This window comes from Anneissia japonica, unplaced genomic scaffold, assembly GCF_011630105.1.
Source record: "Anneissia japonica isolate Jap-2015-1 unplaced genomic scaffold, ASM1163010v1 scaffold287726_len2788222_cov184, whole genome shotgun sequence".
Classification (NCBI taxonomy): Eukaryota; Metazoa; Echinodermata; class Crinoidea; order Comatulida; family Comatulidae; genus Anneissia; species Anneissia japonica.
The window spans coordinates 2,427,587-2,451,516 of record NW_022705125.1 but is presented as its reverse complement, the minus strand read 5'-3'; the positions used below and the strand labels follow the sequence as shown (position 1 = coordinate 2,451,516).

The 23,930-nt window shown below is 33.0% G+C and overlaps 2 protein-coding genes across 2 annotated transcripts in view; one reads left to right on the top strand and one right to left on the bottom strand.

Annotated features, from left to right (window-relative positions):
• Positions 1-11,025: 11,025 nt before the first annotated feature.
• On the bottom strand, positions 11,026-20,259 carry LOC117105260 (guanine nucleotide-binding protein subunit beta-like protein 1). Its single transcript, XM_033246351.1, has 8 exons — positions 19,765-20,259; positions 18,840-18,962; positions 18,590-18,705; positions 17,714-17,830; positions 16,373-16,501; positions 14,978-15,066; positions 11,419-11,522; positions 11,026-11,285 (listed from the first exon to the last, which is right to left on the bottom strand). Exons 1-8 carry the CDS (start codon positions 19,899-19,901, stop codon positions 11,111-11,113), a joined length of 990 nt encoding a protein of 329 aa, XP_033102242.1. The 5' UTR covers positions 19,902-20,259; the 3' UTR covers positions 11,026-11,110.
• A 61-nt stretch (positions 20,260-20,320) lies between these two features.
• LOC117105259 (GPI transamidase component PIG-S-like) overlaps positions 20,321-23,930 on the top strand; it is a 14,470-nt gene continuing 10,860 nt past the window's right edge. Inside the window, exons 1-4 of the mRNA XM_033246350.1 lie at positions 20,321-20,473; positions 21,056-21,195; positions 21,567-21,666; positions 22,592-22,693. Of these exons, the coding sequence (XP_033102241.1) occupies positions 20,425-20,473; positions 21,056-21,195; positions 21,567-21,666; positions 22,592-22,693 (391 nt within the window). The 5' untranslated portion in view covers positions 20,321-20,424. The remainder of the gene's footprint in view (positions 20,474-21,055; positions 21,196-21,566; positions 21,667-22,591; positions 22,694-23,930) is intronic.

Sequence of the window (23,930 nt, the reverse complement as noted above, 5' to 3'; positions counted from 1 at the left end):
TAGTAAGACCGTCTAAGTGATAAAGCCGGCTTTATTCGAGGAGTTTTAAGACTACCAGTTAAGACCGTTTTATAGCAATCCGCCCCTGGTATCAACTTGATTTTGGTAGCAAACCATAGGTTTTCAATGTCAACCTGTCTAGTGGTCATATTCTCACGAATCATAAATGGCGGCCATCTTGAATTTCAAAATGGCTGCCATTTTCACAGTAATAAAAAACATAACTGTGCCATTAGAGGTCAACATGATTTAGGTAGCCAAACCCTGTGTTTTTAATGTCAAGCTGTCGAATGGTGATATACACATGGATCAAGAATGGTGGCCATTTTGAATTTCGAAATGGCCGACAAATTTCTAACATAAACTGCTTAGATTTTTGTGAAGTAATGTCAATTATTATTTGCAAAACCCAAATTTTAATTGCAACCTATCAACAAATTAACCTGTCTAATGGTTATATTCCAAGTGGAATCATACCTTTCTTGGACCATGAAGACAGAAAGACAACACATGTGAAGTACCAAAGAGAAATCCACAAGGGGCTTTGTCATGATTCTGTATGTCAGTGGTCTATCGGAAAAGATCAGATCGAATGAGCACACACAACTTTAATACATGATTCAGACATCAAAGTAAGTTGGAAGAACTAGTGCATCCGAAAAACAAGATTCTATGAGCAAACACCCACCTTAGAGTTATTAGGCCTATGTGGTCATTGTGACGAATAGTAAAAGGTTTGACCGCTTAGGTGAACATGAAATGAGGTTGAAAAACATAAATAAAGGGGTACGAACCAGAGACAACATGGGTTCGTCTTAATGAGACATGCACAAATCAGCAATCACTGGACCTATGGTCACACACAACCACATCCCAGATTGGAAATACTACTAAGTTACAGGGGGAACTGATGTCGGCAGTAGATGAATAAGGATCTAAATGGTTCAGAAGTAAAGACGAGGGAGTACACCAATTGTCCCATGTGTAGGAACAATTTTGTTGACTCACAACAAGACCCAGGGACTAACGATTACAAACCAGATAAAACAGTCCAGCTTTGTTAAAAATTCTACAGATATGATGTTCAATATTTATAAATTGATAAATTTCAATATTTATAAACTAATAAATTTCAATTTTAAAAATTTCAATATTTATAAACTAATAAATGCTTACTTGCCATACCCTATATCAATGTTAATGTTAGTTATTGCAAATGAAAAAAATAGGAAAATTGCAAGTACTGTGGTTACCTTGATATGACTTTTTTACAAGTCTGTAAATGACACTTAAATTAAAATATTATCTCAGTCAAGAAAGAATTGATGATGGGAGCAATATTAATGGGTCATGCCAACAACATTTTTTACTCTTCCACCACCCAAAGCAGTCATATTGGTGGCTAAATTTGAGTTCCAGAAAAAAATTACGCAAGAACTATAATTTTCTGCCCAATTTTATAGTGTAGACGTGTGCTTGAACAGACGTCTACACAATAGTAACTGAATTTGCTTTAAGAACTAGTAGTATACAATTAGGCTAATTTGAAGGGCATAGGTGGTATGTATGCCTAACAATTTAATCATTAATGATGAGAGAGTGGGTTGGTGTAATGGTTTCCATTGTGGTTCTTGATCTTGTTCATGTTTGACTACACCAGTTCGCTCTACACCATTAGATATCTACTACCACCAACATCTACCGGTACATATTTTTATTATTGTTACTTCGCCATGCAAACTCTTAAACAATAATACCTAATGAAATAATTTCAAGTTTCAAATGTGTAGATGGCAGAGAAGAATAGCATAACACAAGTTTTATTGTTCTAACAAGATATGTTGATCTGCTGATTAAGGCACTCTTGTGTAATTTCTAGATTAATACCGGAGTGGCTGATATTGTAAAAACACTTGTAAAAACACTTGACATGCATCTGAAAAAATGTCAGTCATTTTGAGTAAAGACAGTTGGCATCCGGTCTTCATGTGAATATCACCATTGGACTGGTTAATGTGTTATTAAGTTCATAATAAAATCTTTTTCAATCGACATATTTACTTTTTTTTTTAAATAATGCAGTTTTCATACATGCTAACATTTTGATAGTAAAAAACGGGGGAATTTGGTCATGGGGGTATTAATGTATTATAAGGGCAAATCTCATGATTCTTATGATATGTATTCCAATAATAAAAGTATGGTATTGATTTTAAATAACTTGTGTGTTTAATTGAACCACACTTTGTCTTGTGTCTACACAAGACAAAATGTGCCTACAGGCTATGTCTATATGGATTAATTTCTCATTTTCTAGCCCCTTTTCAGTACAAGATACAAAATCTGGATTCAATACTTGTCTAAAAGTGCGTTTTCTATAATTACTGGACTGGTATTTTAGCAACCGCAACTTCATGTCCAATTATTTTGAAATTCAATATGGCTGCCATGTATGATTCGTAAGAATCTCACCATTGGACAGGTTAACATTGAAAATATAGGGTTTGCTGCCAAAATCAGTTGATACCTGCTCTAAATAGCACAACTATTGTTATTTTTACTGTAAAAACGGCAGCCATTTTGAAATTCAAGATGGCCGCCATTTATGATCAGTGAGAATATCACCATTGGAGAGGTTGACATTGAAAATATAGGGTTTGCTGCCAAAATGATGTTGATATTTGCTCTAATGGAACAGTTATTTTTATTTTTTATGTGAAAATGGCGGCCATTTTGAAATTCCTAAATGGCCGCCAAGACAATCTCGAAAATGGACCCTTGCATTTTTGGATTCAGCATACCCAAAATATCCAGAAAATGCAATAAAATTGCTTAGGGCAAGCCTATCTCGCGAAATGACACTAGGGTCCACACTATAGCCAGAAACCAGCTTCACTTGATGTACTAAAAATTTAAAACACCATTGATTGTTTCCTCGCCTTGCATATTGATGCAGATATTAAACATATATAATAGAATTGGGTATAAATAAAAATATAATGTATTCACATGAAAAAGCAATTCCAAAAAGTTCTGATTTCGTGATTCAAGTGCTTTCTTATTTGCCTCCGAATCTATCCTGCGAACCTGATTTTAATTTTCTTGACTTTCAAAAAGACTGAAAACATGCAAACAAGATGTACATTACCGGAGGATTGCCGCAAACAAGTGGCTCTCCTACACCACTATAATACCTCCTTGCCTATACTAAACATCTTTACATAAATCGTACATAAAAAAAAATAAATATAAAAAATTCTATTAGACAACCAATAATATTGGAATTACAATAATTATAACGCTAGTTATTAATGTGCATGCCTATGTCAATGATATTTCATTATTGACAATGATGATTAGTAAGATGTTTCACTGTTGTAGAACAAGACAAATAATGAAATCATCTAAAATTGGTCTAAAAATCTAGCGGACCCACCCACCCATTTTTTGCAGACCCCCTGCGGACCCTTTGACTTGGTTGACCCCTGATTATTTATCGTGGACCCCTGGATGGTTTTCATTATTCTAAACGCCAGTGTACAGCTGAGTTTCAGGCTGTTGAGTTCGGCTACGAAACCAAGCTGTATCATACCAAGCAGTATAGTTTGTGACCCTCCACTAAAATTATTGATGATTACCTGTTCTTTGACGGCTTTTGGGCAGTGCAGTGAAGCTATACATTGTGTACGATATTACTGTCATCTTTAACGACCAAAATAAAATTAAAAAAAATAAAAAAATAAAAAAATAAAAAGAATATCATATGAAACACAAACTTGTTGGTTACTTCAACGAACCAGAAAATCAATAGTTTATGTATGCATGTATGTATGTACAGTATGTATGTATACATGTACGCATTGCATATTTAAATTGTGCTGATATGTTTAGACTATGGTTTCCACTTTATAAGAGTCTTAGAAACCATTTCTGTAAGCCTATTATCGTGATGAGCTGATGTTTATGATTAAGATTGCAACCACTTCCAACGACAAAAATCATGTCTTAATGTTCATAAGAGTAAAACCAAAACCATCACAAAACGATTTCATTACGAGGCAAAATTTATGGAAGTAATTATGGATTTTCAGTATCACCTTGGTATTAATGGGTCAGATATAAACTATAGCATGTAAACGTAGATTATGTTTACTATTGGATTCTTGTTGTATAAATTAAATGGGTTTTTTTTGTGTAATTTCGATGAAGGCAATAATTTCTAAAGAACGATCCATTTCTATTGTATATATAAGAGAAAATGAGAGTTTTAATACCAAAAATAGAAAATACTTCAGAATATAATCATTATTACCAATGTATTATTTTCACTAATGATTAGAAAATGATATGTTCAATGATAAATTGCCATAGATCAAAAACACAAACAATGACTTAAATTTCTAATAGCAATATATTTTTTCTACAGTATTTATAAAAAATATTTTTTTAAATATTTTATTTAAAAAAAAATTCATTATTGTGGCACATGGGCCAATGATAGCAAATAGCGAACTTAATTAATCACTGTTCTATTCATAGGTGGCAATCCTTTTCACAAGACAAATGTAAAGCCGTCCACTCAACGCGTCGCACGACCGCCGGTAAACGAATCCAACTCCTCTCCCCGTGAGCGTTAGACGATGTGACCCCGTCTGCCGATTGTCGGTGGGAGTCGGCACCGATCGTCATTAAAAACGATTCGTTACGCGTGTCGTGGTGTTGCGTTCTCTACACTGAGTTACGATAGCTGACGTCCATCTGGCGCAGGGAGTGCCAAGCTCATTAGACAAGCTGAGTCTTACGAAGTGGAGTTGACAAAAACCCCAACAGGAATTAAACCCAGGACCCTGGGATTGGAAGGCAAGCATCTTAACCATCAAGCTACAACCCCTGTCTTTAAACACTGTATTAAAAGAGAACTAGCAAAATGATTTTTTGTTCTAGAGAGGATTTTTGATATGCCATTAATAATAGAATCAACCTTAATATCGTTTTTTGGCTTTTTTTTAATGAAGTTATAGGCGATTATATACGATTTTACCATGACGTCACTGGCCAAAAAGTAACAAAAGATCGTGTAAATAGCGCCGCGTAGGGTATCCGCCGCGTACAATCTTTGCGTGTATGCTGTAACCATGGCTGTAAATTGTGATTGTTACAGCATGCAAGCAAAGATCGTACGCGGCGGATACCCTACCCAAATTTATATTTGGCCAATTAGCACACTCACCGCCACGAAAAATGGAAATTTCAGAAGAACAAAATGTTGCTTTATTTTTATTTTTTAGGCCTACTATGTTGTTTAATACGACAAATAATAAATTTAAAGTGTTAAAAATGTTGTATATCGCAGGGAAATATGCAAAGGAGTGGAAATCAAGCTTTAATTAGCAAAAATCTAATGATGGTCACCGAATGGGTATTTTATAAACCGAGAGAAAAAAATGGAAAAAACAGATAGGAAAATTCATAACTGTGAGTGAGGGGACACAATCTTATAAATACTTGCACTATATTTGGGGTTTACATTTCTTCTAATAAAAAAAAAAATACAAAAAACAAAAAAAAAGAACAAAGTCATTATAATCTAAAAGAACAAGATTGCACACTGTCGAAAAAAATATATGATCATATGCTAAGGTCTGCTAAGAGAAGCTTATCCGACTTTAAAGGACGTTCCGCCCTTTTGCTGGAGGTTCCCCCAGCCCGCCCGTTCATTTTTTTTTTATCTAGTGATGCTAATCAATAGAGAAACGTTGGTCCCTGAAAAAGGTCACGGGGGCCCTGATTTTCAGTACAAAATAAGAAAGAAAGGGGGAAAGAAAAAGATAAAAGGAAAAGAAATGAAAATCGTAAGACAGAAAAGGAAAAAAAATAAGAAAAAAGACATATAAGAAAGAAATGGAATGGAAAGGAAGCATAAGAAAGAAAAGGAGAGACTAAAATAGAAAATGAAACATAGAAACCAAAAGGAAACATAAGAAAGGGAAAAAAAGAAGAAAAGGAAACATAAGAAAGAATAGGAAAAAGATAAGGAGACATATGACAAAAAAGGAAAGTGTAAGAAAGAGAAAGAAAAGAAAAGGAAATATCGAAAGACATTGGTATAACTGTGGTTAAAAAATGAGAAGGTAAAGTAATAAAATGATTCTTGTTACATTTTCTTCTTGTGATATGTATCTTGTTTTTTTCTCTACTGCTTGTTTGACACTGCCCAGCACATATTTAGGTGGAGATGTTTGCGCTTTACAAATCTTTATTATTATTATTATTATTATTAATAGGCATATTATATTATTATAAGACCTATTATTTTTATTGTTATTACTATTATTAATAGGCATATTATATTATTATAAGGCCTATTATTATTATTAACAACACGATATTCAAACTTAAAACAATGATTAATTTAGTCTTTTTGCAAGTACACGACTTTTAAAATCAATCAAGAGATTTTTGCTTTTCTCCCCTTTTTAACTTTCACTTTTGTATTAGTAATATTGCGACTACACTATTGTGAGTGGAAATAACATCAGTCTATTGTCAAATAAAGTGAAATCACCTCGACCTGACAAAATAACGTAAAATTATCAGCCATACATACTGACAAATCAAAAAAGCTCCAAAAAATACGAAATGGTGCGTCTTGGCAGTTTAGTTGATGGTGGATAATGAATAGCAAAACCTGGTGGTTGTGTGTTCGATTCCCACATGTAAATCCAAATTAAAAATAGAAAATACAATATCAAAAATGGATTATATAATGTTGTTCTTCCTTGAGTCTGTGAATAATTAATTAATAATGATATTAATAATAACACTTCATTTTATTGAATTTACTGGTATTTAGCAAAGTTAGGGTTTGGTTTTATTGTATTTATTCTCAGAAAACATTGAAGACAAGAAAAAATAAACATGCATGATTTATTGAATTTACTGATACTTATGGAAATTCATATATAAACAATATAGATAATAATAATCATTATTGGTTTCATTTTATTTATTCCCAGAAAACATTGAGGACAAGAAAAAATAACATGCATAATTTTTTTGAATTTACTGGTACTTATGGAATTTCATATATAAAACAATATAGATAATAACAATAATCATTAATATCAATTTTATTATTGTTATTATTATTATTATTAACAACACGATATTCAAACTTAAAACAATGATTAATTTAGTCTTTTTGCAAGTACACGACTTTTAAAATCAATCAAGAGATTTTTGCTTTTCTCCCCTTTTTAACTTTCACTTTTGTATTAGTAATAGGCCTATTGCGACTACACTATTGTGAGTGGAAATAATATCAGTCTATTGTCAAATAAAGTGAAATCACCTCGACCTGACAAAATAACGTAAAATTATCAGCCATACATACTGACAAATCAAAAAAGCTCCAAAAAATACGAAATGGTTCTTCTTGCAACATTATCGTGTTTCACGCTGACATTAGCTGTTTTTAGGTCATTTTTTGTCTTTCCACAGTCGTATCTGGCAAATACTTGTCGGATTTTTGTATTCCCTTCTGCATTTGGAAGGCAATTCTTTTCTCATTGCTTTAGTATTTGTTTCAATTGTATTGCTTGAAAAAGATCACCGTCATTTTTCACTTTTCTATTGGTGCTATGCTGACCGCCCACTGCGCGTGAGGCTGCATTTTGACCTCTTTTTAGTGACTTCGTTTAAATTGACATTTCGGCTGTTCACCAATCAAATATCTTGTTGTTCATTTTTTAAGGCAGTTTAGTTGATGGTGGATAATGAATAGCAAACATGGAGGTTATGTTCGATTCCCACACGAACCATTTTTTTCCCTTTAAGGCAGTTTAGTTGATGATATATAATGAATGTATTGTACTCGTTGATGACGTCGCGAAATAACAACAAACAACAACCTGTCATGTCCGAGCCTAGGCCGTCATGGAAGCTCACTGGCTCCTGTGTAATTCATGTTGAGCCATTCAGAGATAAGCTGGAAGAAAGTTTTAGACAGTGCCCATCAATAGAAGGATTTTAATACTGAGGAATGGAAGTTAGCATGGCTGTAAATTGTGATTGTTAGATCGTACGAGGCGGATACCCTACGCTATTTACACGATCTTTTGTTACTTTTACGCCAGTGACGTCATGGTAAAATCGTATATAATCGCCTATAACTTCATAAAAAATAGCCAAAAAACGATTTTAAGGTTGATTCTATTATTAACGGCATATCAAAAATTAACTCTAGAACAAAAATCATTTTGCTAGTTCTCTTTTAAGAAGCCTACTTCTCCAAATAATGGACTAGTAAGCTAATGCACTTACTATAAAACTTTCCACTAATCTCAATTGGTCCTCAAGTCATCTCTCAAAAATACCATGCCTACTTAAGTTGCTTATATTATATTTGAAACCACAAGCGTTTCTTTATGTTTTTTAATGGCTCAGTTATTAATATTTAAATACATATTAAATACATTTTTAAAATATTAATTCTTAATATTAATTTCTTTTTTTTGTCATTTTGTATTTTAAAATAGCTTGACTTTATCACCAATTTAAGCATTCTTTCTCTTTGCATCTTCTGGTCGAGTAGTGCAATTTGTCCATTTCATGTAACTTAAACCCAAATGGAATTAAGTATTATCGATGATTACCTGTTCTTTGACGGCTTTGGGCAGTGCCGTGAAGCTATACATTGTGTACGATATTACTATCATCTTTAACGACCAAAAAACATTGAGATTCTTAAAATAAAAGAAAGAAATATCATATGAAACACAAACTTGTTGGTTACTTTAACGAACCAGAAAATCAATAGTTTATGTATGCATGTATGTATGTACAGTATGTATGTATACATGTACGCATTGCATATTTAAATTGTGCTGATTTCAACTCGGTGTTAATTCACTATGTTTAGACTATGGTTTCCACTTTATAAGAGTCTTAGAAACCATTTCTGTAAGTCTATTATCGTGATGAGCTAATGTTTATGATTATGATTGCAACCACTTCCAAAGACAAAAATATTATCATGTCTTAATGTTCATAAGAGTAAAACCAAAACCATCCCAAAACGATTTCATTACGAGGCAAAAATTATTGAAGTAATTATGGATTTTCAGTATCACCTTGGTAACAATGGGTCAGATATAAACTATAGCATGTAAACGTAGAGTATGTTTACTATTGGATTCTTGTTGTATAAATTAAAAATGTTTTTTTTTGTAATTTCGATGAAGGCAATAAAAATTTCTAAAGTACGATCCATTTCTATTGTATATATAAGAGAAAATGAGAGTTTTAATACCAAAAATAGAAAATATTTCAGAATATAATCATTATTACCAATGTATTATTTTCACTAATGATTAGAAAATGATATGTTCAATGATAAATTGCCATAGATCAAAAACACAAACAATGACTTAAATTTCTAATAGCAATCTATTTTTTCTACAGTATTTATAAAAACGGGTTTTTATATATATATATATTTTTTTAAATTCATTATTGTGGCACATGGGCCAATGATAGCAAATAGCGAACTTAATTAATCACTGTTCTATTCATAGGTGGCAATCATTTTCACAAGACAAATGTAAAGCCGTCCACTCAACGCGTCGCACGCCCACCGGTAAACGAATCCAACTCCTCTCCCCGTGAGCGTTAGACGATGTGACCTGATTGTCGGTGGGAGTCGGCACCGATCGTCATTAAAAACGATCCGTTACGCGTGTCGTGGTGTTGCGTTCTCTACACTGAGTTACGATAGCTGACGACCATCTGGCGCAGCGAGTGCCGAGCTCAATAGACAAGCTGAGTCTTAGGAAGTGGAGTTGACAAAAACCCCAACAGGAATTGAACCCAGGACCCTGGGATTGGAAGGCAAGCATCTTAACCATCAAGCTACAACCCCTGTCTTTAAACACTGTATTAAAAGAGAACTAGCAAAATGATTGTTTGTTCTAGAGAGGATTTTTGATATGCCATTAATTTTCTCCCCTTTTTAACTTTCACTTTTGTATTAGTAATATTGCGACTACACTATTGTGAGTGGAAATAATATCAGTCTATTGTCAAATAAAGTGAAATCACCTCGACCTGACAAAATAACGTAAAATTATCAGCCATACATACTGACAAATCAAAAAAGCTCCAAAAAATACGAAATGGTTCGTCTTGGCAGTTTAGTTGATGGTGGATAATGAATAGCAAAACCTGGTGGTTGTGTGTTCGATTCCCACACGAACCATTTTTTTTTTTTTTTTTTTTAAGGCAGTTTAGTTGATGGTGGATAATGAATAGCAAAACTGGAGCTTGTGTGTTCGATTCCCACACGAACCAGGGCTTCCAGACCTCTGACGATGGCTGAAGCCTATACCAAAGCTTCGCATTTTTGCAGGCATAATGCCCAGACAGGATTGTTCATTCAATATTGAAATTAGTGTTTTGATGGTGTTTTTTTTTTCATTCAATTGGAATTCATATTCTGGTTTAATTTAATTAATTTGTTTATAATGGACTAGTAAGCTAATGCACTTACTATAAAACTTTCCACTAATCTCAATTGGTCCTCAAGTCATCTCTCAAAAATACCATGCCTACTTAAGTTGCTTATATTATATTTGAAACCACAAAGTTTCTGTATGTTTTTTACTGGCTCAGTTATTAATATTTAAATAGTTGTTTTCCATTTTAAAATACCAAATACATTTTTTAAAATATTAATTCTTAATGAAAAAAGTTAAGAAAAATTTCTTTTTTCTGTCATTTTGTATTTTAAAATAGCTTGTCTTTATCACCAATTTATGCATTCTTTCTCTTTGCATCTTCTGGTCGAGTAGTGCAATTTGTCCATTTAATGTAACTTAACCTAAATGGAATTAAGTATTTCACTTTTTGGGCAATTCATTTTATCTGAGTTGCTCTGTTGTACATGTGTTCGATTTTTTTCAATTATAATGTCAATTATAATGAAATGTTCTGACTATGGCTGAGAAAGAAATTATATCAATCAACCAATAAATCAATCAGCAACACATTTGCTTTTTAATTTCTTTCATACAAAACCACCAAATACCCCAAAAATTAATTTAAAAAAAAATTGTTACGATTGGTAGAGTGACCAAATACTGATTAAATTATCTTTTGCCCCAGCTGCGAGTAAGCGATAGCCGTCAAATTCTGGGAGGGGGGATGAGAAAGCCATGCTGACAATGCTCTCTGTATGGTAGTCCAGGACAGCGAGTGGTTTACATTTCTTGAATGTGAACAAACGGATTCTGAAATGAGGGAGAAGAAATGATGGATTGTTTAATACCATGAGAATTTATAATAGTATTCATGTTTAAAAGAAAGTATCCATTAATATTATTAAAGTTTTATGAATAAATTATCATACTTTAAAATACACACCTGGAATCCCATCCACCTGTTGCAAAAATTCTATTATCCTGTCTAATTTTGATGTCGGACAGGCCTGCATTTGTTAGTTCATGCTCCTTAGTTAATGATATTCCCTGATAAAGAGAGAGAATATTTGTTACACTCATAATTTTGAAATGTTTAAAACAATAACAAATTTTTGACTAGTGTACAGTCGACCTGAGCGAAGATGAATGGGCCTATATAATAATTTAAAAAAAAAAAAAAGCTTGTACGTCCCCACCCACTCGTAAAAAGGCTCGAATGAACTCAAGAAGCAAAGAAGCAACTAATCATTTTAAACATTTTGTTTATTAACTGGTACGTCTTATTAATGTGAGGTATATCCCTGCCTAATTTTAATTATCTTCCTTGGAGAGATTGTTGACAGTGCAGCTTTGAGAGTTGATTCTAGGTTTTGGATTGACAATCATTTCTAGCTTTCGTCTTCGCCACTACTACGCCTGGGTGTATCTCTCTTAAGTTGAGCCCTTTATAGGACTGGCCGCTATGCAGAAGTATTATTCCACTATGATTTGAGATGCACTTTACCAAAAAAATTATTTTTTTTTAGTCAGAAGCAATTTTGCGACCCTCAGAAATGTTTGGGGACCTAAATTTGGGTCGCGACCTATAGGTTGAGAAGCAGGGCTCTACACTACACTAAATTTCTAGCAGTATTCTCTTTACATTCAAAAATAACTGTTCAAAAATTCACCATATGAGTAGATTAGACAAGATTAATTGGCCTTTATTACCATACACTAACAATACATATCAATACATACATAACAATAAAAGTATGAAATATAGATGGATTTTTAATGCTGTTTATTGGGATACATAGATTGTGTGAGGCATAAATAATAGGTCATTATGAATAAAATCCAACAATTTATTGCAAATATTTATGAGGAAGGGAGAGACTTCATATGTTTTTTGGGTATTATGATAAAACAGATGAATACACCCACAGAATACAGATGGTCTTTGAATGGTGTGTATTCTAACTTTCTATCAATTTATTCCTTTGGTGCCTTCAATAGATAACACAGAATACAACTGAATGGAACATAAACTATTCATAATGTATCATGCTTTAGGCAAAAATTCAAAAATACAGCCATTTTAGCTTATTTAAGAAGACATCAACATGTTGCCAATTGGCATAAAGCATGTGTAAACACCTTGATGGCAGAAGGATTTTAATAAAATGCCAAGAATAAAAATGACTACAATCCTAAGGCAACCATCGCACAATGTTGATGTAAGTCAGCGAGTACATGCAGTGTATATCAATACCAATCAGGAATGAAGAAATAACTATGTGCATATTTTTTACAAGCTCAAAAATCATGAGAGTTACTTAAATATAAAAAAAATATAATAATATATATTAATAAAAATAATAATAATAAAATGCAAAGAATAATGACTTTGAAATAATTTACTATTATAAGTGATCATCTCACAATGTTGATGTAAGTCTGTGAAGAGCACATGTAGTGTACATCCATACCAATCAGGAATGAAGAAATAAGGATATTTATTTTTTTGAAAGCTAAAAATCACAAGAGTTACTTTAATAAATATAATAATATATATTAATTATTAATAATAATAATATTAATATTTACCATAACAATAATAATAATAAAAAAGCACCACTCAGTAGAGAGTATACATCTCTGCCTACAGCAAATCTCTTTCTATATACAGTAGAACCTGGATTTTACGTACGGTACGGGACCGGAGGCGTACATAAATCGGGGGATTTGTATAATAGAGGTTGGGTTAAATTTGCGGTAACATTTGACCTAATATGTACGTACGTACGAACGATTTTACCTAGGCTAGACCTAGCCTCTAGGCCTACAAATAAAACCATGTGTTTAGTGTTTTTATTCATCACTTTACGATGTCATAATAAAGTGTTCAAATAAAACCATGAGTCTAGTGTATTAATTCATCACATTATATATTTTATTTAACTAAAATAAAGAACATGAAAATATTGTAAGATACGACAAAGGTATAACTTGAGAATTCTCCTTCATGCCTATTCTAAACAACAGAGCTGTGGTGTTGTCTGGGCCTGTTGAGACAAACGAAACCATGTGCGCTGCACTGGGCGAGCTAACCAATTAGCGTTCGTGTACGTGAAACAGCAACCATGTGCTATGCACTGGGCGAGCCAACCAATTAGCATTCGTGTACGAAACTATGTCTACTCAGCTTTGTGTAGAAAATTCGACCAGATGAGTTCTTCCACACGGTTTGCCACACGAAGCTAAGGAGGAAAGCAATTATTTTGAGCACCATCGGTAGTTGCTCATCTCACTCAGTTCATGTGGATTTAAATTATAACAACGCAGTATTAGACTCAATAAGCGTTGCAGTTTAATGAAAATATGTTGCATTATGGTTTGTTTATTGTTATAGTTTGTTGTTTTAGTCTTTTTACTTATGGTTGCTCTGAAAAGGGCCGTTTGTTTTGAATATTTTCAGGGGTTTTTGATGACGTCATCGTCGATACGAGGCGTACGTAAAACCGAGGGTTCGTATAAAATATTGCATCCACAGTAATAATTATAATACTGTATAATATAATGATTTACTAGTATGGTTTGTATGGTTGGTTGTAGTGTATTATTATATATACAGGTGTGAAACTATCCCCCGCCGGACACCATTCCGGTATTTCTGAGTCAAGGTTTTAGTGCCTAAATGGTCATACTGCACAATAAAATATTGCATCCATAGTAATATAATATCTGTCTCTTATACACATTGTGCTATGCACTGGGCGAGCCAACCAATTAGCATTCGTGTACGAAACTATGTCTACTCAGCTTTGTGTAGAAAATTCGACCAGACGAGTTCTTCCATGGTTTGCCACACAAAGTTAAGGAGGAAAGCAATTATTTTGAGCACCATTGGTAGTTGCTCATCTCACTCAGTTCTTGATGACCTCATCATCGATACGAGGTGTACGTAAAACAGAGGGTTCGTATAATTGGGGTACGTAAAAACGAGGTTCTACTGTAAATAAATCTATTGTATTTTTTATTGTAATGGTAATGGTAAACACACTTAATAAGATGTTAGATCATCACCAAAATTTAATCATCTCGTCTTTCGGTTATACCTAACACTGCCTGTAAATTTTTTTTGAACACTCACACCCACACCCACACAAACTACACGACTGATACAGTATCTCCTGTAGGAGATAACAGTAACATTGATAACAATAAGTGAAAACAAATTAATAATAATGATGATACTGATGTAACATAATAATAACCACAATGCAACAATTACTTCAAACAAAATCAATTAGAATCAAATTACAATCAATGAAGTATGTTCATTAAAATTTTCTTTTAATGTTAAGTACAATTTTAAATTAAGTACAATATGGATGCTAACATGAAATGATCACAGAAGCAGGGGATGACATTTTAACTACAAAAAAAAAACCTCTTTAGAGAATACTGTATACTACAATTACTATAATTTTTATGTATTTGAAATTCAAACTACTTACAGTTGAGTCGATATGCCAAAGTTTGAGAGAATTATCTACTGACCCAGATATACCTTCCATTGTTATTGATGAGCAATCAATACACATCACTATAAGAAAGAGAGAACAATTAATGTAATTCATAAAATGTGGGCGTAGATGAAATGTAATCATTGGGTTATATCATGTATGTATTAATGTGTATAACTATAATATTTTATGTTATATCATGTATGTATTAATGTGCATAACTATCATATTTTATGTTATATCATGTATGTATTAATGTGCATAAGTATCATATTTTATGTTATATCATGTATGTATTAATGTGCATAACTATCATATTTTATGGTACAATAAAGTGATACCGTTTAATCTAAATCCTCGTCCAGACTATCAAATGTTGTTCCACAACAACACATGACATGCTTAAATATGGTCACGATGACATCATATTGTAGTATACAGTATTTACCTTTCATATTAATTAAAATTTAAAGCTTAGATTTAAATACAGGTCTCCCTCTAATTGAAGACAACTTTCAGGACCGGAGGGTTTCCATGTTCCTTAGCAGATTTGGTCTCCCATTACAATAATAAAAAAGATAAAAGACATTTGTAAATTTGGCACCACAAAATAGTGGTCTTTAATTGGAGGTGGTCCTTAATTGGAGGGGTCTTACATTGAAGGGAGACCTGTATGTCTTATATAATAAAATGGTACTTTTGTACTAAATAACAGTTGTAAATATTTTCAACACAATGCCAGTGGTATGGCTGACATATATATTCTCATTGCATAATAAAACATTGCTCTGAGTGTATTTTTATCTTCTAACGTAGTCAAATATAGTCATACATGCTAGTTACTAAAACATCATGACCATATATAGGAACATCATGACCATATATAGGCACATCATGAACATATATAGGCACATCAGGACCATATATAGGCACATCATCACCATATATAGGCACATTATGACCATAAATGGGCGCATCATGAGCATATATGGGCACATCATGACCATATATAGGCACATCATGACTATATATGGGTATACATCAGTTTTTTTGTCAAAGAAAATTTGATAGTCTGGACTGAGCTTTTCCATTTTGCGGCAACGTTACAATTACACATAAATTTTGAATGTGAAAGAGCAGGAATCAGATTTCAATTCCCTGGGGCCCCAATTTATTATTAAGAACATGTCCAATTGATCATGATAAATATGCTCCTAATTCTATTGTTATACCAGTCTTAAATCGATTCCTAATTTTGATTGGATGTTTTTGTATGCATGGATTGGATTTGGATAATAATATCAAATCACAATTAGGAATTGATTTAGGACTAATGTACCTATAGCCACTGTCTAAAAGGTATTATATATAGAAATATGTAATCACCTGGCTCGCAATGTAGTTTCAATTTTGACAACAGTTTTTGCTTCCTGGAATCCCATAATGCAACTGTACCATCTTCATAACCGACTAAAAGCTGATGAGTAGATATCCATTCCATACACATCACCATTCCTAATTAACATAAGTATTAATCAATATAATTAATTGTTGGAATTAGGAATATTGACTGAATAATTACAGTCATACTTAATCAATATTAACATTAATACTGTTTTATTATAATTAATACTTCTATAATTGCAATATCCTATTATTGGTATTATATCATTTTTTGATATATTTATCATAATAAATTAATAAATTAATATCTTCATCATGATTTTCATCATCACCATCATCACTTAAATAATTACCACCAACATAAAAAAATAACCAATCAAATAAAACAAATAAATGTATATATAAAAAAAATAATTAAATATATCAATTAAGATGTATTTCAAACACAATCACAATTACGGTGATCATCACCACCATCATCATTGACACCATCATTTACATCACTTATTTATTTTTATGTTCTTTATACTGGGTTTCCTCTTCAGTAACAAATTACTGTTCTCCCAGAGGGCCCAGTACAAATAAAACAGTCCACGACACACAAGACAAACATACACACATGATGCTTTACACAAACTAAATCTCAATATGAGGTTTAGGAGTGGAGTTGTTTTTGGTCATGAGAAAAAGTCCTGCAACTGAGAGGAATTGAACCCAGGACCCTGGGATTGGAAGGCAAGCATCTTAACCACCAAGCTATTCGACTCCACTCACTGACATTGACACATCATCATCATGGACATATCTCGGACATTGACACCATCATCATCGACATCATCATCGACATATTCATCGACATCATCATCGATATCATCATCGACATCATCATCAACATCTTCATCGACATCATAATCGACATCTTCATCGACATCTTCATCGACATCATCATCGACATCTTCATCGACATCATCATCGACATCATCATCGACATCATCATCGACATCATCATCGACATCATCATCGACATCATCATCGACATCATCATCGACATCATTCAACATCTTCATCGACATCTTCATCGACATCATCATCGACATCTTCATCGACATCTTCATCGACATCATCATCGACATCATCATCGACATCATCATCGACATCATCATCGACATCATCATCGACATCATCATCGACATCATCATCGACATCATCATCGACATCATCATCGACATCTTCATCGACATCATCATCAACATCTTCATCGACATCATCATCGACATCATCATCATATTTAAAATAGTGTACAATTAAATGTTTGTCATTGACCATATGATTCTGGTTTATCTGGTATCAGGTTGCAGATTGGCTCCCCATCCTCTAAATGGAAGAGTCTAGTTGTAGCAACTTCACAAGTTGGTGTTGCAAGCATGTGACTTCCATTATCTATCAAACAAAACAAAAAGATTACTTCAGTCAGTTGGATGCAAAAAGGGAGAAGAGTAGTAGCAATGCTAGCAGGGGAGGGGCAGGAGTTAGGGGACAATTTCTTTTCATGAACCAGACCCAGATCAAAGCTCTAGATGGCCCTTTGGTTCAAACCTTTTGTGGGACTTGTTGAAGCCCCTGTAAGCAAATTTCTGGAGCCACCACTGAGGAGGGGGTATTAGCCTATACATTCAAATATTAATTGAGAGGTTTACTGTCCTAGGCCCTTATACATTTCAATTTGTTTTTCATAAGGCCATATACCCTTAGCTACAACAGAATTCATTGCTGACTGACCCATATTAACCTTAGAACTGCTAAAACTGCAGAGACACTTTTAGAGACCCTCTTTATGGGAGCCCAAACAAAGAATGAGAAGTTAGCATTGATTTTGTACGCATCTGCTGAAGCTCCGTTCTCAGAGGTTGTTCTAAGTTTGTTTTTTGTTATCATGTGCACAGTTTATCATAAGTTGCAAAGTTTTCATTTTTAATTTTGTACATCATTTTTCTATTTCGAAGTGCTATTTTGTGCATGACAATATGTGAATAAAAACTGAACTGAAACCGCAGCTAATTATTGTAATTAAAAAACAAAAATGATTAGATAAGATTTTGTGGACTTCTATGTATAGTTACCCTGGCCCAAAACCATTAAACTTTTCTCTCTTTTTTTTAACAATTTCTCTTTTCCTAGAGTAAAATTCAAATGCTGTACCTTCAACTGACAGTGCGCATTTACAAAAGCTGACTGAACTAACAGGAAGTTGCTTAATGACCTCTTGACGACCTTCGCCTACATCCCAGATGCAAACACTTTGATCCCTCCCTTGACTAGAAAAGACCAAAAAACTGTGTTAAATTACTGAATAAAACATAAAAATAAACAATTGTCAACATGATACCAAAAAAATGATATAAGCAGAGTTTTTTTGTATAATTTTAATCATAAACAAATGAATAAAAACCTTATAAGCTTGTTTTGGTGGTATTCTTCGACCCAAATTACAGCATCCTTGCCATGTCCCTGTAGGGTGTTTGTTACCCTTCTTGTCTTCAAATTCCAAAAATATATCTCCCCAGTTGAGCACCTAAGGACATGACAAAAAGAAATTAAATAATTTCAGGTTATCCATAGTCATTTATCTATCTAAATACTTAATATGTAACAAAATAAAATAATTAAAAAAATATTTTATTAGGCCTAATATTTAATGAAGAAATATGGGCAACGAAACAATTGAAGAGTAAATTAAATAATTTTTAATTGAGAAATTAAGAAGCTAACAATGATTCCATTAAGAATTAAAATTCCTTTGAATTTAAGACAATTTTCATAAAATTTATCTTGGTCCATAAATTTAGGCAAAGTAGCAAAAAATAGTTTGTCGATCTCTGTCCATGCTGCCAATCAAGTTCTTTGTAATTCTTACAAACATAAATACCAGCAACATATAGTCACTATAATAGCGTAACAATTAATAGTTGCAACTTTCATATTCTCCTACTTCAACCTGTATAGATAAGATTTTAAGTATATGCTTACATGAATAATCTGAGAAAGCAGACAACCAAAGTATATTTTATTAAGTTTGGCAAAGAAACAATTGTTGTTAAAATTTTGCCTAATGAATAATAATACTGTATTAATAACATTTTAAAACCCATTACTATACATATTTAGTTGACTCGCATTAAAAATATTCATCCTTTCTAAATGTTTAAAATATAAACATCCTGATTTAATAGTCATCTGATTATGAAATATGGAAGTGCGAGACATGATACTCATGATATCAAAATGTGCTCGCTGCACTTTTGAAAAAGAACACTTTTCATTCTTTTTTTTTTTATTGGTTCTTTTTTTTTTATTGGTTTTTAATATTTACTCACCCTGTTGCTAAAATACTTTGATCAGCTTCAGCCGCACCAGCGTTGCACTTCATAAAACTAATTGAATGAGCAAATCCACTGGAACCGCGGAGTACAAACAACGGAGACGGTGGTGGCCTAGCCATGTTCCTCAGCATTATTCTACTTATATATTATAGGGCCAACATCTTTGAAAAAACTACATTGTTGCACGTTGGATTACTATTAAGCCTAGGATCATGTTAGCCATCACATTGCTGCAGCTACTACAGGGGCCTCGACAAATATCACGTGTAGTTAGTAGTGCTGTGTGGTGCTAACCAGCAGGAGTGGCCTAGCAAAGAATATGTATACTTAAATATAAAGACCTAAATTATCTTGGTAGCGACGGGAATGAAATGTTAACGTATATATCTAACAATTTAGGTTGATTTCTTAAAACATAATATTCTAGGATTCATTTTACAGTTAATAAAATGACTCATGCTTGTACAAACTCTATCGTCAAAGCGCTCTTGTTTTGACTTGTATAAAACAGAATTTTGGCGGTCCGCTTAGGTTTTACAATCGATATTTCCAAAGTCAGTCCGTCTTTTCAGGCGTCGGCATCAGCTTACCAACACTGTAAGGTAAACATCTAGGCCTAGGGTCTTGTGTTAAATTTGCTTGTAAATCAACTTGATGGAACGAAAAAAGAAAGCAGACATTGCCGATCAATTTCAAAAGAATGGTTAGCATATATTATGTTTTATATAGCGTTATTAGAAACAATTCTTAATCGTATTTACCTGACGTATTCCTAGGCCCCATACCCCTCTATCTGGGCTAGGATAGGCTAGTTAGAGACGGGTGAGAAGTGTAGGAGCGCCGGGAATATTCCTGTTTATTGGTAGGCCCTGGCCTAGCTTATACACTATGTACTGTATATTGCTAAAGTTATAATGAAACATTTGCAGATTTCTTATAAAAATAATAAAAATCCAATTTTGCAATATTAATTTTTATAGAGGAAGTTTAGTGTAGTTGCATTTAATGATTTATAAAAACAATTATACCTATATGGGAATAAGACAAGGTTATTTTAAATATTTGTGTTAGCCAAGCCTAGCCTAGCCTAGTCTCTAGATAGGAACATTTCTTTGCTAAGTATTTAAAGTTAAACCCATTAATGTGCTTTTTTTTAATGAATTTTTATTTTACTTTTTTAAATCATTTTAACTAAATTCAGTATATCTTGAATTAAATTTTGATCATGAAATGTGAAAATATTATTGAATAATATGAATGGAATTTAACTCTTTCATTTTCTAAGATGAAGCAAACAAGACATATGCTGCTTTAGCTGTGGCATTGGTATGTGCAGTGATTGGGCTACCAATGTGGTGGTTAACAACAACTACGTACAGAGCAAACTTACCATACTCACAAATTGAGCAACTTGCCAAATCAAAGGTATAAAAGTACAGATAAAAAGCACCAATTATTTTTTTGACTAAATAAAAAATTTTTTTTTTTAAGATGTACAATTTAATTATATTCAAACATTAGTTGCTAGTAAAGTAACTAATAGTAATATTTTACAAATTTATTATATTTTATTATTACTGTTAGCCTTATTTTTTCATAAAAAGGTGAACAGTTTAATTATGTTCAAACATTATTTGCTGGAATAGTGTATTTACTTATAAGAATATTCCAGAAATATATATTATGTTTTAATATTTTATTATTAGTTATTATTGTGATATTTTATTAATTAGTAATATACATATTTCTCTGTATTTTTGTTGAAAAGCTGAATTTTTAAAGTTGTTTATCTACAGATAAGTGTTGTTGTTCCAACTGATGTATGGCTATGTCTTGACCAAAAGCAAAGCAGAGATACCCAGCTTTATAGAAAACTAGAACAAAAGCTGAGTTTAGGTACCAAACCACACTTTAATATAATTTGATATTGAAATTTGCAGTTTTATTATTATTTTTATTTGATGCAGAACAGATAATATAGTTCACTCCTCATAGTGGGCAATATTATACAAATATTGACTGCTCGTGAGGGGAATGGTGAAATCTATTGCCCCAAGGTGATGTCGAGACCATAGCCCATATTCACCAAGGGGCTATATATTTTACCATTCCTCGAATCTAAAGCAGTCAATATTTGTTTGATATAACTCATACATAGATTCTATGAGACCTAAAAATGTAATGAAAATAGTACACACTAAAGGCCAACTCAGACAGCGTCGGCCGACGCAGCCCGACCCGATTTATCGTCGGGGACAATCTTAAGCCGTCGTGAGAAATTTTAAACACGTTTAATATTCTACTACGCGACTGCCCCCGATGCACACTATCGCGTCTGCGTTCAACTCACACAGACCCGACGCGACAACAAATCGCGTCGGGCTGCGTCGGCTGACGCTGTCTGAGTTGGCCTTAAGTAGGCCTAGGCTTATTTCCATCTGTTTTGCGGTCAGAATTCCTACTTTTTGCTGCTCTGTATGGTTTTGATACTTTATCTAGCTGGTTAAAAAAAACGAGCCAAATGTAGGACTAATCGTCCAAGCAATGAAATTTTTATGGGCTTTTAGTTGTTCATCAAAATCTTATTTCTCCTCATTTAAAATTGCTTTCATTCATGCTAACAGCTATTAGCTTTATTTCAGTAGTAAATTTGCGTGTTACGGACGATCCGCACATAAGACGAACATGATTTAAAATTAAGAAAATTGTATGTGTTGCACGTATAAGATGACCACTCCTGTTTTTGCAATCTTAATTTGCTATTTTAAGTCTTGTCTATACGTGATAATACACGTTACTTCCTTTTTCTTTTTTTTTTAAGGTATTGTGAGATTAGGCGACCTTTCAATTCAATACAAGATTTCACTTAATGAATGCTCTGGTAAAACTGCACATATCTTATCAAAAAGTAAAACACTAAAAGGTAAGTAAATCTTGATTTAGTATTTTTTTTTATAACATTTTTATTTTCATTGTTTTAAGAACATGTTAAGGTAAAAAATCAAATAAATTATTTTCATTGCTGGCTTGGTACAAAGAGAAAGTGTTTTTCATGTACCGTATTTATTTGAATAAATGCTCCAGAGCATTTATTGTTGAGCAGTGGTGAATCTAGGGGATGTGTGGGGGTGCACGCCCCCTCCAAAAAATTCTTGCACCCCCCCAGTCGTCCCTCACAAAAATCACGCTTAAAATCGCCTAAAATGACCTTGCTTTGCGAGCTAATACCCCTCACCTAATCATCAGGCCTTCCCACGTGACCTTTGTACTCCCCAATTAGCTACCGAATTTCATGACTCCTAGATACGCTATTGTTGTTGAGAAGGGTTTTTGAGGGGCGTTTATTCGAGGGAGGCATATGGTGTCAAATGAATACATACAGTATATACTCAACTAAACGGAACTTATATTTTACTGTAAATGCTCATTAGTGCTATTTATAGTTTAGGAGGGGGAATTTGCTCAAGATAAACATAAATGCCCTGGGGCGTTTATTCAAATAATGTAACTATATTCTTTGTAAAGACCCTTAAAATTTGTGGATAATCAATTTAAAGGATTTATTGTTAAGCTCATAAGCTTAAGCTTATTAGATATGTTACCTATATATGTTCATATTAATTTCACATTAACAAGTTACAGTATTTCATAGTTGTCAATGATCTTAATGTTTATATTGATAATTAATTAGCTTTGCGAGCTAATACCCCTCACCTAATCATCAGGCCTTCCCACGTGACCTTTGTACTCCCCAATTAGCCACCGAATTTCATGACTCCTAGATACGCTATTGTTGTTGAGAAGGGTTTTTGAGGAGCGTTTATTCGAGGGAGGCATATGGTGTCAAATGAATACATACATTATATACTCAACTAAACTTCACTTAATTTTACTGTAAATGTTCATTAGTGTTATTTATAGTTTAGGAGGGAGGGGGAATTTGCTCGAGGAAAACATAAACGCCCCGGGGCGTTTATTCAAATTATGTAACTATATTCTTTGTAAAGACCCTTAAAATTTGCTGATAATCAATTTAAAGGATTTTTGTTAAGCTCATAAGCTTAAGCTTATTAGATATGTTACCTATATATGTTCATATTAATTTCACATTAACAAGTTACAGTATTTCATAGTTGTCAATGATCTTAATGTTTATATTG